The sequence below is a fragment of the Corvus hawaiiensis genome, chromosome 3, assembly GCF_020740725.1.
Source record: "Corvus hawaiiensis isolate bCorHaw1 chromosome 3, bCorHaw1.pri.cur, whole genome shotgun sequence".
Classification (NCBI taxonomy): Eukaryota; Metazoa; Chordata; class Aves; order Passeriformes; family Corvidae; genus Corvus; species Corvus hawaiiensis.
In genome coordinates, this window is record NC_063215.1 from 70208627 (window position 1) to 70221857 (window position 13231).

At 37.9% G+C, this 13231-nt stretch overlaps 1 protein-coding gene across 10 annotated transcripts in view; it reads right to left on the bottom strand.

The window, feature by feature from the left end:
- The window catches only part of FMN2 (formin 2), a 167520-nt gene that overhangs the window by 100052 nt on the left and 54237 nt on the right, over positions 1 to 13231 (bottom strand). For 3 of the 10 annotated variants that reach the window (XM_048299832.1, XM_048299831.1, XM_048299840.1), the window contains 2 exons: positions 5333 to 5365; positions 390 to 2131 (listed from right to left, as the gene is read on the bottom strand). In XM_048299832.1, the coding sequence (XP_048155789.1) occupies positions 390 to 2131; positions 5333 to 5365 (1775 nt within the window). The remainder of the gene's footprint in view (positions 1 to 389; positions 2132 to 5332; positions 5366 to 13231) is intronic. The other 7 variants (XM_048299834.1, XM_048299833.1, XM_048299836.1 and 4 more) reach the window with 6 other exon arrangements.

Here is a 13231-nt window from a genome sequence, read left to right on the forward strand (position 1 = left end):
AAGGAAGACACTGCCAAAACTTACAAGTTGCTCCAGAGATAGATGTTACTTTGAAATTTGAGGGGAATCTCAAATACGACATTTTGAAAAACATTTCACAGAACACCTGGTGGCACATAGTCACCCCTGGATCTCTGATCAAAATGTGAAATGTAACCCCAAAGGACACTGAAAACGCTGCCATCAAAGAGCTTCCATGTGCAAATAACTTTTGCTCACTTTAAAGAAAAGGGGTACCCTATTTATGTATCCAACTAAATATAGTCTTGTTTGCCCCGACATCCTCTCAGACACCTACCTAGCAGTAAAGACTTTTGCAAATAACAAACAGTACTATCAAGACAGCCACAAAGCAAAACCACCACTCTCTACACAACTCTGTGACTTACCTTTTACTGTGAAGCTGAATTCTTGTCCAGTAAAGAGGCTTCATTGGCCGAGAAGGCTCTATCACATGTTTCCTGCTCCCTTTCTCCTGATTCATCCCCATTGCAAATAAACCAGATGGTAATGGAGGAGGAAGAAAACCACAGCCCTGTGGGACTGCTGGGTAAGTGGTGCCCTGGACTGATGCTGGGAGGGGTGGTGCACTTCCAGGCAATGGTGGTGGGGCCGGAGGAGGCATCCCCAACCCAGGCAAAGGAGGGGGTGGTGGAGGGACACCAGCACCGGGGAGAGGTGGTGGAGGGGGCACAGCTACACCAGGCAGAGGAGGTAGAGGAGGTGGAGGGGGCACACCTGCACCAGGCAGAGGTGGTGGAGGAGGTGGAGGGGGCACACCTGCACCAGGCAGAGGTGGTGGAGGAGGTGGAGGGGGCACACCTGCACCAGGCAGAGGTGGTGGAGGGGGAACACCTATACCAGGCAGGGGTGGAGGAGGGGGTACACCTGCACCAGGCAGAGGTGGTGGAGGAGGTGGAGGAGGCACACTTGCACCAGGCAGAGGTGGTGGAGGGGGAACACCTATACCAGGCAGGGGTGGAGGAGGGGGTACACCTGCACCAGGCAGAGGTGGTGGCGGTGGAGGAGTGGGTGGAATGCCCGCTCCGGGCAGAGGTGGGGGAGGTGGTGGCAGTCCTGCTCCTGGAAGTGGTGGTGCTGGGGGTGGCAATCCCAGGCCAGGTGGAGGAGGAGGTGGAGGAGGGACAACAGCTCCAGGTAAAGGTGGTGGTGGAGGGGGAGGTGGGATACCCCAACCAGGCAGAGGAGATGGGACTCCTGCACCAGGCAAAGGTGGCGGTAGAGGTGGTGGAGGGAATCCAGGACATGGGAGGGGAGGAGCTGGAGGCAGCATCGGTATCTCCCCACTTGGCAAATGTGGAGGAGGAGGGAGAGGTGACATCATGGCACCTGGGAAAGAGTGGTCCAGGTGTGGCACTGCTGAAACAGTAGAAGACGGGAGTCCTGAGCCAGGTGGGGGTGGTAGCGGTGGTACTCCCGCCATAGACATTGGAGTAACAAAGGAATGGCCATGTGCTCCAGGCAGGGGGGCAGCCTGTTCGGTTGCTGGCAGTGATGGGGGAATGCTACATGTGGGCTCCAGGGGCAAAGAAGGGGGATGTTCGCTACAAGTTACATCTACAGTACTTAGAGGCTGATGGGAAACTGATGTTTCAGTCTCTCCTTCAAATGCAAGGGACGAATCAACTTTGGGTCTTGGAAGAGGTGACTGTGGTATACTCGGTACTGATTGGCTTGCATCCAGTGGCACTGAGATTAGCTTCGGTGACAGAACTAAGGAAATTTCAGAACAGAATGTGGGCTGTAGTTCTAGATCTGGCACGGAACTTTTGCCCCCTTCTAAGTGTGGTGGTGGGGGTGGCTGTGGCAGTGCACTAGCTGAAGGCATTGTATGTGTTAAATAATCCTCTGTTGGTGATGTTTGTACAGATCTCGCCTGTGACACAGTCCTGGGTGTGGTCTCCTCTTCATTCCTTTGAAGAGTCACACTGCTGAGTTCCCCAGAGTCTGCGTGTGTGTGCTCATTTTCCTGCTCCCTCCCAGCAGTCTGTACCTCTGCAGCAGGGAACTGTTTCTCTAGTTCTGCAATTTTTGTCCTCAGATCCTCAATAGTCTGCTCAAGTTGTTGGATGACACTGGCACGCTCCTCAGATTTCACCTCAAAATCATCCTTTCAAAGAAAACAATAAGCACAAAAGAGAATAACATTTATCACTATATAAAAAATTGAATTTAGAGCAAGAATATTAGATCAAGAATACTGGTATTCAAGAGGTTCCAAAACAAACTAGTTATTTTAAGGCTTTAAAAAGTGAGGAATAATTTTGGCTAGCTACATTTTAATTGGAAGTAGACAGTTTAGGAAAATTACTTGCTTCAGTATGACACTACCTTCATCAGTACAAGCATATTTTAGACTGTGATTATACCTGTCAAAACCAAAAATCAGTAGTAACTCCTCCCTCCCTGCAAATATCCTGACCAAGAAAACAACCAACCACTGAGCACAAGTACTGCAAGCATTTGCCTACACATGGATATGCGGACATGGTGGTGGGAGGGCTCAGCATTACTTTAATTCTGTTAATTGGAAAAATGTTGTTTCTTCAAAGGGATGCACCATGCATAACAGACTGAACATAGTATTGACAGCTGCATTTCAGTATATACCTTAATGATACATCACAGATCAGGAATGCAGAACACTACAAATGCTCTCTTTTGGAAAACAGCTAAATCTCAGGACAGAATAATTATGCTTTTCTCCAGCCAGCATGACTAGGGAAGAAAAGAAGCAAGACAAAACTAAGGGAGAACTTTCCTCCTACCCCAAATTTATGACTCCTCTGCCAAGTGACAGACTGTGGTAGGAAAGATTCCTTCCCAGAATGGTTGATCTGTATTTGACAGATTACACATTTCTTATCTCTCTGAAGTATCTGATCCTGCTTGCTGTAGACTTGAGTCGAGGAACCATTAACCTTAAAGGCACACTAATTCCTACATTTTTAAAGAAATACCAGTAATAAACTGTACTGAATTTGATGGATATGTGCTTTCATCCAAACCTACCAATAGAAGCAACCTTGTCCAAAAATAGCCATTTGTGCTTATTCAGGATTGATGAACAGGAGATAGACATGACTTTACAACAAAAAATTTTCTAATAAAGAAATTATTTTCTAGTTGCATGCATTTACTTTTTAGTACTTTTGTTCTCTCTTTCAATTTGAAATATTAGCCAGCACGTCAAGTATTTAGTTGAATTAAATTGTTCATGCAACAGCTTTCATGAGTGGTTACGGTCAAACTTGTTTAGTGCCTCTTTATTCCCTTTTGTAAAATCATATGCATCTCAGATGAGACCATAGGCTTACTTAATAGGAAATATTTCAAATATTCAGATTAAAGATTTTGTAAAGAACCCTACAAATAAACATACAATACTTGATATACCAATTGCCTTGATTTGTTTCAGAAAAATGTTTTTTCTCCTCTTTTGACACATGAAGCATTTAAAAGTAATTTTTTTTTCTGGAAAATGGAGTTAAAAATTCCCCAGCTGGGGATTATTAATAAGATATTATATTCATTAATACTTAAAAAAAATGTTTCTGCACAGAATTGGTTTTCAGACACAAAAATTCAATTTCTTATTTATCTTAGAACTTCTTAGTTGTCTTAAAGTAATCCCAGAAGTTAAACAGCAACTAGTACATTTAAACAAATTATTGTTTGATTTTGAAGTACCATTATCAAAAAACTTACAATCTCTTAGATTGTTTGAACTTTCTGGAACAGCAGTTTGAACCAAAAGTTATGTATTTCAACTAGGTCTCCCTACCATAGGTTGAAAAAAAAAGTAAAACAGAGAAAGGAACATGAAAAAATGAACAGTGAAGGAATTAACAGAGTTACATTAACATAGAGTATAATAAGAAGGGAAAAAGGCTGAGAAAGACATTTCCATTACAAATTACTCATGGTGCTTCAGTCCATCCAGTTTCCTTTAATAACTCAATACTTCGTAGCAGCAACAGTTTTATTGAAAAAATTCTTAATAAAGGAGGAATCCAATATTGTTTATCCCTTTCTCTCTTCTGCTCTTATCCCCCTAGCAGTCACCTGCAAATACCATAAGGCCTATCAGTTGTTCAAAAGGCAATACTATCAAAGGAAATGTGTTGCTAGGATTATTAAGGCCACACACCAGTTTTCAGCTGAGATCAAATACAGTTTCCCCAGACTGTAATTCTCCTAAGCTCCCATTTTACACTGTAAGAACACTCCCGCAAGGATTTTATAAGAGATACGGCAAATTCATTTCTGCCATAAACAAACTGCACCCAACAGGATCAAGCACAATATTCAGTGGCTCTGAAGAGATTTGCGTTAATGATGGCTGATCTCAGAACAGTTGCTTGTTTTAAAAACTCTTTTACTCTGGAGATTGGATTCAACTTCTAACAAGAAAAAGAAGTAATTCTTGAATACTGAAATTCTATGTTAGCTGCAGGAAAAACCTAGAATTCACTGTTCTACAAGACAATTTACCCCGCGGATAATGAAATTTCTTTCAAGAGAAGAACTGTTTTTTAAAGTTTTTTAAAAATGGGCAATCCAGTGAGATGAATTAGCAATTCAGACAAGAAATGAAAATATACTGATGCATTAAAGGAACTGTTTAGCCCATGCCCTAAGAAGCAGTGTTTCTGCTATCCTCGAGATACGACATTTCAAACAAGCTGGTGATTTCCTATCTTATTTTACCTAACAATCACCAACATACCCAGGTTTTCATAGAAACAGCATTAGTATGAACAAACAAGACTTTGACGTGAATGAAGAGATATTTATCCAGAGGATGTGATATACTTACATTTATTTGGTCTAAAAACCAAAGAAACCAAAAGCAAAACAAAACATGGCCCCTGCATTTATGTGTTTCAGTAATTATTTTAGACAGAGATATTTTTCATTTAGACTTTTAAGGTGCCCTCAGAGTAGTTTAATTGGATTTTTGCCTTTGCCCTAGTTTAAAGTCTACCTCTAGATCTGAGAGGGCTTATCAAACAACTGTAAGTCACAGAATGCTTCCACTATCCTCAACAAAGAAGGAAATCAAAACTATATAAATCCAATCAGAAATGAAAATTCTACAATTTTCTTAGAGACTAAGCAAGAGACTACTTAATTTTTCATACATGTAAAAGATGGTCAAAAGCTGTTGACAAGGATCAGAAGACTGAGACTAAAAACCCACACATAATGAAAAGAAGTTTCATTTTCAATCCAGGGGACAATTCCACAGCAGAAACCTATGGGGTTTAAAAGAGATATGAGGAAACTCTGTCTTGCCTAGAGTTCTTACCCAGGACCCAGGTACTGTGGAACAGTCTTCTTTCTGTAAAGAAAGAAAGAAAGGTGGAAGCTTAACCCTTGCTTTATCTTGGTGGCTTGGCTATGAAAGAGTGAGCAGGAAAAAACATTTCAGAGATGTATGGCTATAGAACAGTGCCCAGCATTTCCCAAACAGGCTGTACATGTTCCATGTGCAATGAGTTGGATGCTCAGTCTGGGACCGATGTCCTCTTTGTGTTGCACTGCTAGGATTGTTTGTATACAGATATGGGAATATTTGCTTTACTGTCTAAATGTTGTACACTTGGATCTGCACATGTACATTTCATACAGTTCATTCCAATCTTGTCATGTTTCCATGTGTGCGCATCAGATGTCCAGCATAAAGCTGATCTAAATGGATAGAACATGCCCAGGTTCTTCAAACATGTAAAAGATCAGATTTCAGCTACCTCCTGCTACAGAGTTGACAACCTAGTTTCTCAGATGAGTGACTGAAACCTATAGACCCTTCTATAACTAAATTTCCAGGCAGAAAAAACCCACATCTGTAAAAGTCAGCCCTAGTCTATGTGTATATATAGACACACGTATATGGGTGTCTGTATTATGTATTTGTTTATATCTATCTATCTCTGCTTTCATTCACTTATATGCTTTATGAACAGACATAATGTATCTTTTTTTTTTTTTAATAAACATAATGACAGTTCTTAATGGCAATTTTGGGATATTTGAAAAATAAAGACATATTACAGTTTAGTTTTAGAAGTTAATACCTTATACTCTTGCAAGTCAAAAAGTTGCATCAGCAGTTTGATAATTTTCAGCAACTTGTCACTTAGTGTAATGAAATTTCCTCTCTGGATGGAATTTGTATTTAGATGATAAGATTATATTTGCTTTGATTTTTTTTTTTTGCCAAAAACTTGACCTTTTAGTTTCTCTACATCAAAATTCATGAATCAGAGTCTATGCTGCTACCTAGTTGCAAGAACACACAGGAAATAGAAGCATATAGTTAAACAGGATTAAGATGGCAAAATAAGACCCCTCAGGTCTTCTAGTAAGTGTGCCTGGGAGCACTTGGTGGTACTAGCAGTGCACAGTTACTTGGAAGGATGCTGTTTCCAACTGTTCTGTTAATAAATGCCTCTTTTCTACGCGAAGTGAAACATTTTTGAACGCGCACGCTCACCGAATGGCACAAAGTAGAGCCACAGTAAGAATTTAATTCAGTCAGAGAAATGTGATCTCTATTCAGGTTTCTCTCTTTAAAGCTGTCTCATTTTCAAAGCTACTTCTTGCAACTGCAGATCAACCTTAAGAAAAGGAGACACAACATTTAACAGGCATTTTTAGTGCTACAGTAATTGGCAAATGAGAAGTACTGGTGGAGACTTGATTTGCATTCAAACAAAATAGCATCCATCTAATTAATTCTCACATTTCACTTAATCTCAAGGCCCATTGCAGCATGTTATTTTTACAGCAGTAGAAGTTGAGTCAAAATTTGGCAAACTTGCCAATAGCATCAGGGAGAACTGCCGAAGGAGTAGAATTAGTATTGGATATTAGTTTCTTCCTCAGACTACCTGATTAAAGCCTTTTGAGGGAAGCTTTTACTATTCTGAAGTTGCACATACGGGGACAGGGGTAGACATTTTCACAATAGTCCATGTTTCTTCCTACAACCACAAGGAAACATGATGCAGAGCTTCCCAGTACAGCAATGAATGAGCAAGCCCTGAAACAAAAACAGTGCAGTGCATTGTCCTGCCTGAAGTCATAAAACTTACGTGGTGAGTGTGAGCCACTCTCCCACTCTGTGACACATTGCAACAGATGGATTACACCACCCTGCACTATGCTGGCAATGGCCTGTGTAGCTCTTCCTATCCTAAAGAGCTGAGACATGTCTAATCAACCAAGTGGTTTTGTAAAAACCTATCATGTGTGACAACCCCAAACCATTACATGCAGAAATCAATGATTATTGAAATAATTTGAATAATTTCAATAATTATTGAAATTCAAATAGTTCAAATAAACGATCACAGAATTAACAGGCAACATACACCTTTGAAGAAGGATGCACGCATTGCAAATGCCAACTTGGAAAGCTGGAAGCCAGAGGAAAAAGAGCTTAGTTTCTTGAAGTTTCTGTTCCTGAACAGTTTGAATTCCTTATCCCTGAGCTAAGTGTATTTCAGAGGATAAGATCTCAGTTCTTTACAGTACCCACTTTAACAAATAATCAACTTGAGATACATCAAAGATTGAAAGAGTTTTCTCTCTTTAAGGTGTAACTCTGAACTTAGTTGGAAAATAACCTTAGGTTATCCCCAAGTTTTACTACAATAGAAATCTCAAAAGAATTTTTGTAGACAACAGACAAGACAAGGTAAAATAAAATCTGACAGAACCACTGACCACCCTAGGAGATGCACAGGAGTCAAGTTTAATTACTGTAGTCTTACATAATATTACTCTAAACCTTCAAAAAATAAGCTTGTGGAAGCTTAACCCTTGCTTTATCCTGGTGCCTTGAGTATGAATGAATGAGCAGAAAAAAATACACTGAGAGGTGTATGGTTATAGAACAGTGCCCAGCATTTCTCAAACAGGCTGTACATGTTCCATATGCCATGAGCAATGTCCTGACTGTCCAGGCTGAAAAACCTATCAGAAAGTCCCTCTCAAGTCTTGAAGGTTTCTGTCCTGGCCTAGATAAAATTCATTATTAGAGAGGCATGAAACAATACAGCAATAAATAAGACTTCAAAAAGGGTTTACCCATACACATAGCTTAATTTAGCTCAGAAATTCGTTTAAGTGTTCCGTCACTTATCCAGTGTAAAACAAGTATGTAAATGAGACTGGGTATTGAAAGAAAAGAAAAGTTGAACTTTGTTAATTTTAATATAACCTTATTTTACCTGTTTCTGGCGCCTTTTATTTTTTGTGCTGGGGATTGCAAAGAGACTGCTACTGAAGATGAAGAGATAACTAAAACCTAGCCACTTATGTCAGCAGTCTATAAGCAACAGGTACCTTAAGAGTCACATATTTCCTTAAAAGTTGGGATAAAAACTGTCTGGATTTATTTTCTCCTCAATATTAAATTTCTTATTGAAATGCCTATGACATGATGAATTGGTTCTTTTCTTCTATCACCTGTGTTTGCTATAAAGTATTTCAACTATGAATCTAAAGTGTTTGGTTAGTTTTCCTGTGTATCCAGGCCAAGGCAACAATTCATCTCATTCTGTTAAAACACAAAATCTGGCTGGCATACCATGAGCATTACTTCATTGACATATTAGAGAAAGGTGTTAAACTTTTTCACACCAGACCTTTCCCTGATTTTCAATTCACCTTGAAACTGACCAGCAACCTGTAAAGCAATCACTGTGCAAACTAATTCTATTATTATATCTGTGCTCTTTATATGCAAAAACTGTAAGCTTTTATGTTAGAAATAACAATAAGGATTCTATGAGCTAAAATGTGAACATAAATAGTTTAAATTTAATGCCTTTAATCTCTAGTAAGGGAGATCAAAAAAGCTAATGATTTTCCAGGTGACTTTGCCACATCCTGATAAGCAACTGTCCAGAGTATGATACTTCTACACAGTACTTGCCCTTTTTATCCAAGAGTTCAGCCAGACAACCAAATGGGAGGTTCACATGTTGCTTTTGTTTTAGGCTTCCAGCAGGGAATAAGAAGCAAAAAAATATCCACAGTAAGAATAAATCTTTGTAGATACCCTGAAGCATGAGTCTACTACTCACGACAGAAAAGGTCTGGGGAAATGGAATGAGAGCCTTCACAAATGTATCCATAAACATGCTGAAGGCAGAGGCCTGAAAGTCTGTCATCTTCTTTAACTCTTTAAAGGCATGAAAGCTATATTAAAAACAAGGCTGTATCGGTCTGAGTGAAAGAGCCTTAAAAAAAGTCAATCAAAATCAAGGACTCAAAAATGATCTTTAGGTATTAAGAGGTTAAGTAAAATTATTTTGGTATCATGGACATTAGAAAAAGCAAATTGTATCTTTAGAAAAAGTTGAATAATCGTAACAAAGAGCAGTTACACATTCTGGAATATGTGAGTTAGTTTTTATGAATAGTTTTGGGTTTGTTCTCTAAAGAATAAATAAAAGAAAAATAGGTATTCAAAAAACAGAAAAGGAAAAAAAGTGATTTTACTGCTTTTATTTATAGCAACTTAAGATGGAAAACCTAATGATAACTATCTTTTGATCTAAGTGTAAGTAGAAGATAGAGTAATTGGTTTATCTTGTATCCAAAGAGCAAAAATTATTCTCAGCCTTATTTTTAAGTTCTCATTCAGGTTTGGCAGTATATCATGGTTATTTATTTTGTTTTGTTTTTAAATTATTTATGTTATTTCTAGGTTAAAGTAATATTTATTTTTACTAAGAAAAATATTTCTTATCTCTCTTCTGCATACAGGGTCCTGCGGAAAATCTCAGGATCTACACCACTAAAAGGTAGCACCTGATACTTAATGCCAAGCAAAATATAAGAACTTGAAAGAGTTCTCACTTTTGACTGGATGAGGTCTCTCAAATAGGTAAAGTCCACTTGCCAAATGAGATGTCCTGCTAGGAATGTCACAAGATGCTTTCTTTAACATACTCATATGTACACATAATACACAGACATACATATATACACTTTTTCAAACTGCTTTCCTGTATTTCATGTAATTTCTTCACTTGTTCTCTTCAATTTCTGTGGAATTCTTTTTCAAAAAGCTTGAAAAGTAAATACTATAGTAACAAAAATATTCTATATAATCCAAGTATAGGATGCTACCATTGAACGTGCAAAATCTGTTTTCACTGCTCTCCAAAAGATGAGAGAAATTTCGTATGTAAATAATGGAACTTCCAGTATAAATCATATTTTGGTATAAAGGGAGTTTACAGATTTTCCTCTGAAATAGGATTTCTGATTTAGAGAATTTAAGAAAAAAAATGGTATTTTAACAATTAATGAACACAGCTCATATATTTTGCTCTAACCAGAAATGTATAGATGGCATGGGCACTATCTCAATTTATCTATTTTCATGAGCAAAACCAGTGAGGAGTCAGAGGAAAAGAGAGTAAGCAATTTAAACAGAATTGTCAATTAGTATATAACTATATCATGCATTTCTATTCACTGCTCCCTCAGGGAACTTACAGTACTCTGATATTATTTTACAAAAAACTCACTGTAAAAGGCAAGAGAAGAAACATATTAATGCTTAGAATCACACACAGACAGAAAAGAGGTAATTTTTCTATAGAGTCCCTATCCCTTAGTTCTCCTTTTTCAAGAAGTGAAAGTCTCTCCCACTATAGACAAGGCTTTAAAGTATTGCCGAGTAATTCTTGTTAAAATAAATTATTTTCTCAGTTTTACTCTCATTCTCCTTTTTCCCCCATCAATTATTGCCCAAACCCTGAGGTTGGTGCTAAATTTCCAAGAATTTGTGAATTTCCAAGAACTAAAATGACAAAAAAACCTGTCTTTGTCTAAGTATAAAGCATAGTCAAAATGGAAGAAGGAGAATATCCATTATGATTAAAGGATGAAAAATGTATATTTTTATTACTATTATGGTTATTATTATTATTAATATACTTTCTTATAAAAGTCTGTGATGAAGAAGCTGTGAAACAAGATGAATCCCAAGAACTTGACCCACAGTTTCCTGAGAATTTTAATCAATGCCTGAAAGGACACAGTACTTGAATTAGGAGTAACTCACAGGAAATACAGACTTTTACAGCACATTTTCATCTCTTTTAGCTGTTATCAAAACAAGGCATCAGAAACAGAGCAAGACTTAACATTTTACCACTGACTAGGCAAAGCAGGAAATACGTATTATCATTATCTCATACCCATACTCAGAGATGAGCAAAGTCCTGAGAAAAAACACCAAACATCTAAACTAACCTGGCGTGGCATGGAGGACAGTGTTGGTGGAAAAGAGTTTGTACATCATGACCTCCTAATGTCTACTCAGCCCTGAACTCTGTTAGGATTTTTATGTGTTTCTGATCTATGATATATGGCTGTCTCAAGAAAAGAGGAAAAACTGAATAAAGAGCCTTTGAAACATAAATGAGCGCAGAAGTAAAACTTCATCTTGACATTAACATGAAGAACACACATTAGAAAAAACAAATTTTAGTCTCACCACGACCAGGAGGAAGAGTGCAAAAATGTGTTATTTTTGCTCCACTGAAAATAATAAAACTTATTGTTTCTTTTAAGGAGGCAAACGCTGCCTTCAAGCAAAATAAAAGAAGTCAATCCAAGTATTGTGAAGTCTGGATATAATACAAAATACTAACATTTGTTCTAAGAATTAACTGCTTTCATTTTTCTACCACACAGGCATGATATTCTATACTCCTTTATTTTCATTTAAATATGTAGCCTGTGATTTATATTCTATATGTGTGTCAATTAATAATGCACAACACACTTTTATCCTTTTAATTTTTTAAAAATTCTGCCTCATCAGAACTAAATAAAAGTGGGTTCAAGATTGTGGTTGAAGAAACAAATTTCATTTTCAACAGAAAATTGACCTCTTTATTTAAGTGATAGTAATTCAGCAGTAAAATTTTTCAATTATCACTTCAAAGATAGTCATCCAGAAGGCTGAAGACCAAACCAAATGTTTTCCTTTCACTGGTTTAAAACAAACAAACAAAACAACTTAACAGTGACAGAACAGAGCTTTCTAAATACTTAACATTTCGGGGGGTTGGGAGGTTGGAGGGTCTGCTTTGAGAGATGCTCGGATTGCTAAATCTTGATTAGATTAAACAGCGCAAGTGTATGCACATTTTAAAGGCTAATTTATCAATTAGCAGAAAGCCACCCCTTTGACTGGGGGGGGAAAAAAAAAAAAAGCCTCCGTAGGGTGTCTGCAGGACCGCCCGGGACTGACTTTCAAGTGCCTTGCTGTCCATTCAAAAATGCTTAAGTGCCATCTAGTGGCTGCCTGGGCAGACTGCTTTAGGATGTTCAGACTCTAAAGAAATACTTCTTCCCTCGTTTCTAATATTCCTATTTGCGTTCTCATCCTTCCTTCACGGCCTAAGAACCCCCAGCATGATCAGATGAAAGTATTTAATTACAAAGTTTGGCTACTAGCCGTGCAGGAAGCAGCACAGACTGGAACGGACAGTCTCTGAGCTATATTAAGGTCTCAACTCAGAGAATCTCACTTCGTATTTCAAAAAGTCTCATTAATTTAGACTATGGTTTTAGGAAATAAAACTGCTATGGTTTTAGGAAATAAAAAAATCTGATTGTGCTTGTTAGGCTTTCTGAAAACAAATAAACAAAAAAATAAACCTGAAAATGGCAGCACTTTTGAACTGAAAAGTAAATTCTAATATTAAGAATCTAAGATGTCCATCAACAGAACTTGAAATTTCTCCATAAAAACTATGTTTCATGAACATGAACGACTTGATTTGCACTTAACTTGTCCTGGGGTGAAGTTCCACAAAGTTAGATTCCCTTTACTGCTGGAGCAAAATGCTCTACAATTCAGCAGTTCCTATGGCCCTGGCACTAAAGTCTTCTCAGGTTTGTATTACCTCTTTGCATACAAACTTTATTTCCTTTCTGTACATTTCTGACAAAGCATCATTCACTCTGAATGCTAACAAGAAAACACTATTTGTCTACATATGCTTCCTGATATTCATCTGCTTAAAGCTAAGATATCCCAATTCTAACATTGGACCTAGAATTAGAATATAAGTTCCTCCACATCACATATTACAAATCTGGGTGTATATTTTGCAAGATAAGACACCCCCAGATACATACATCTGATTTTTTTTAACTTTTTATATTC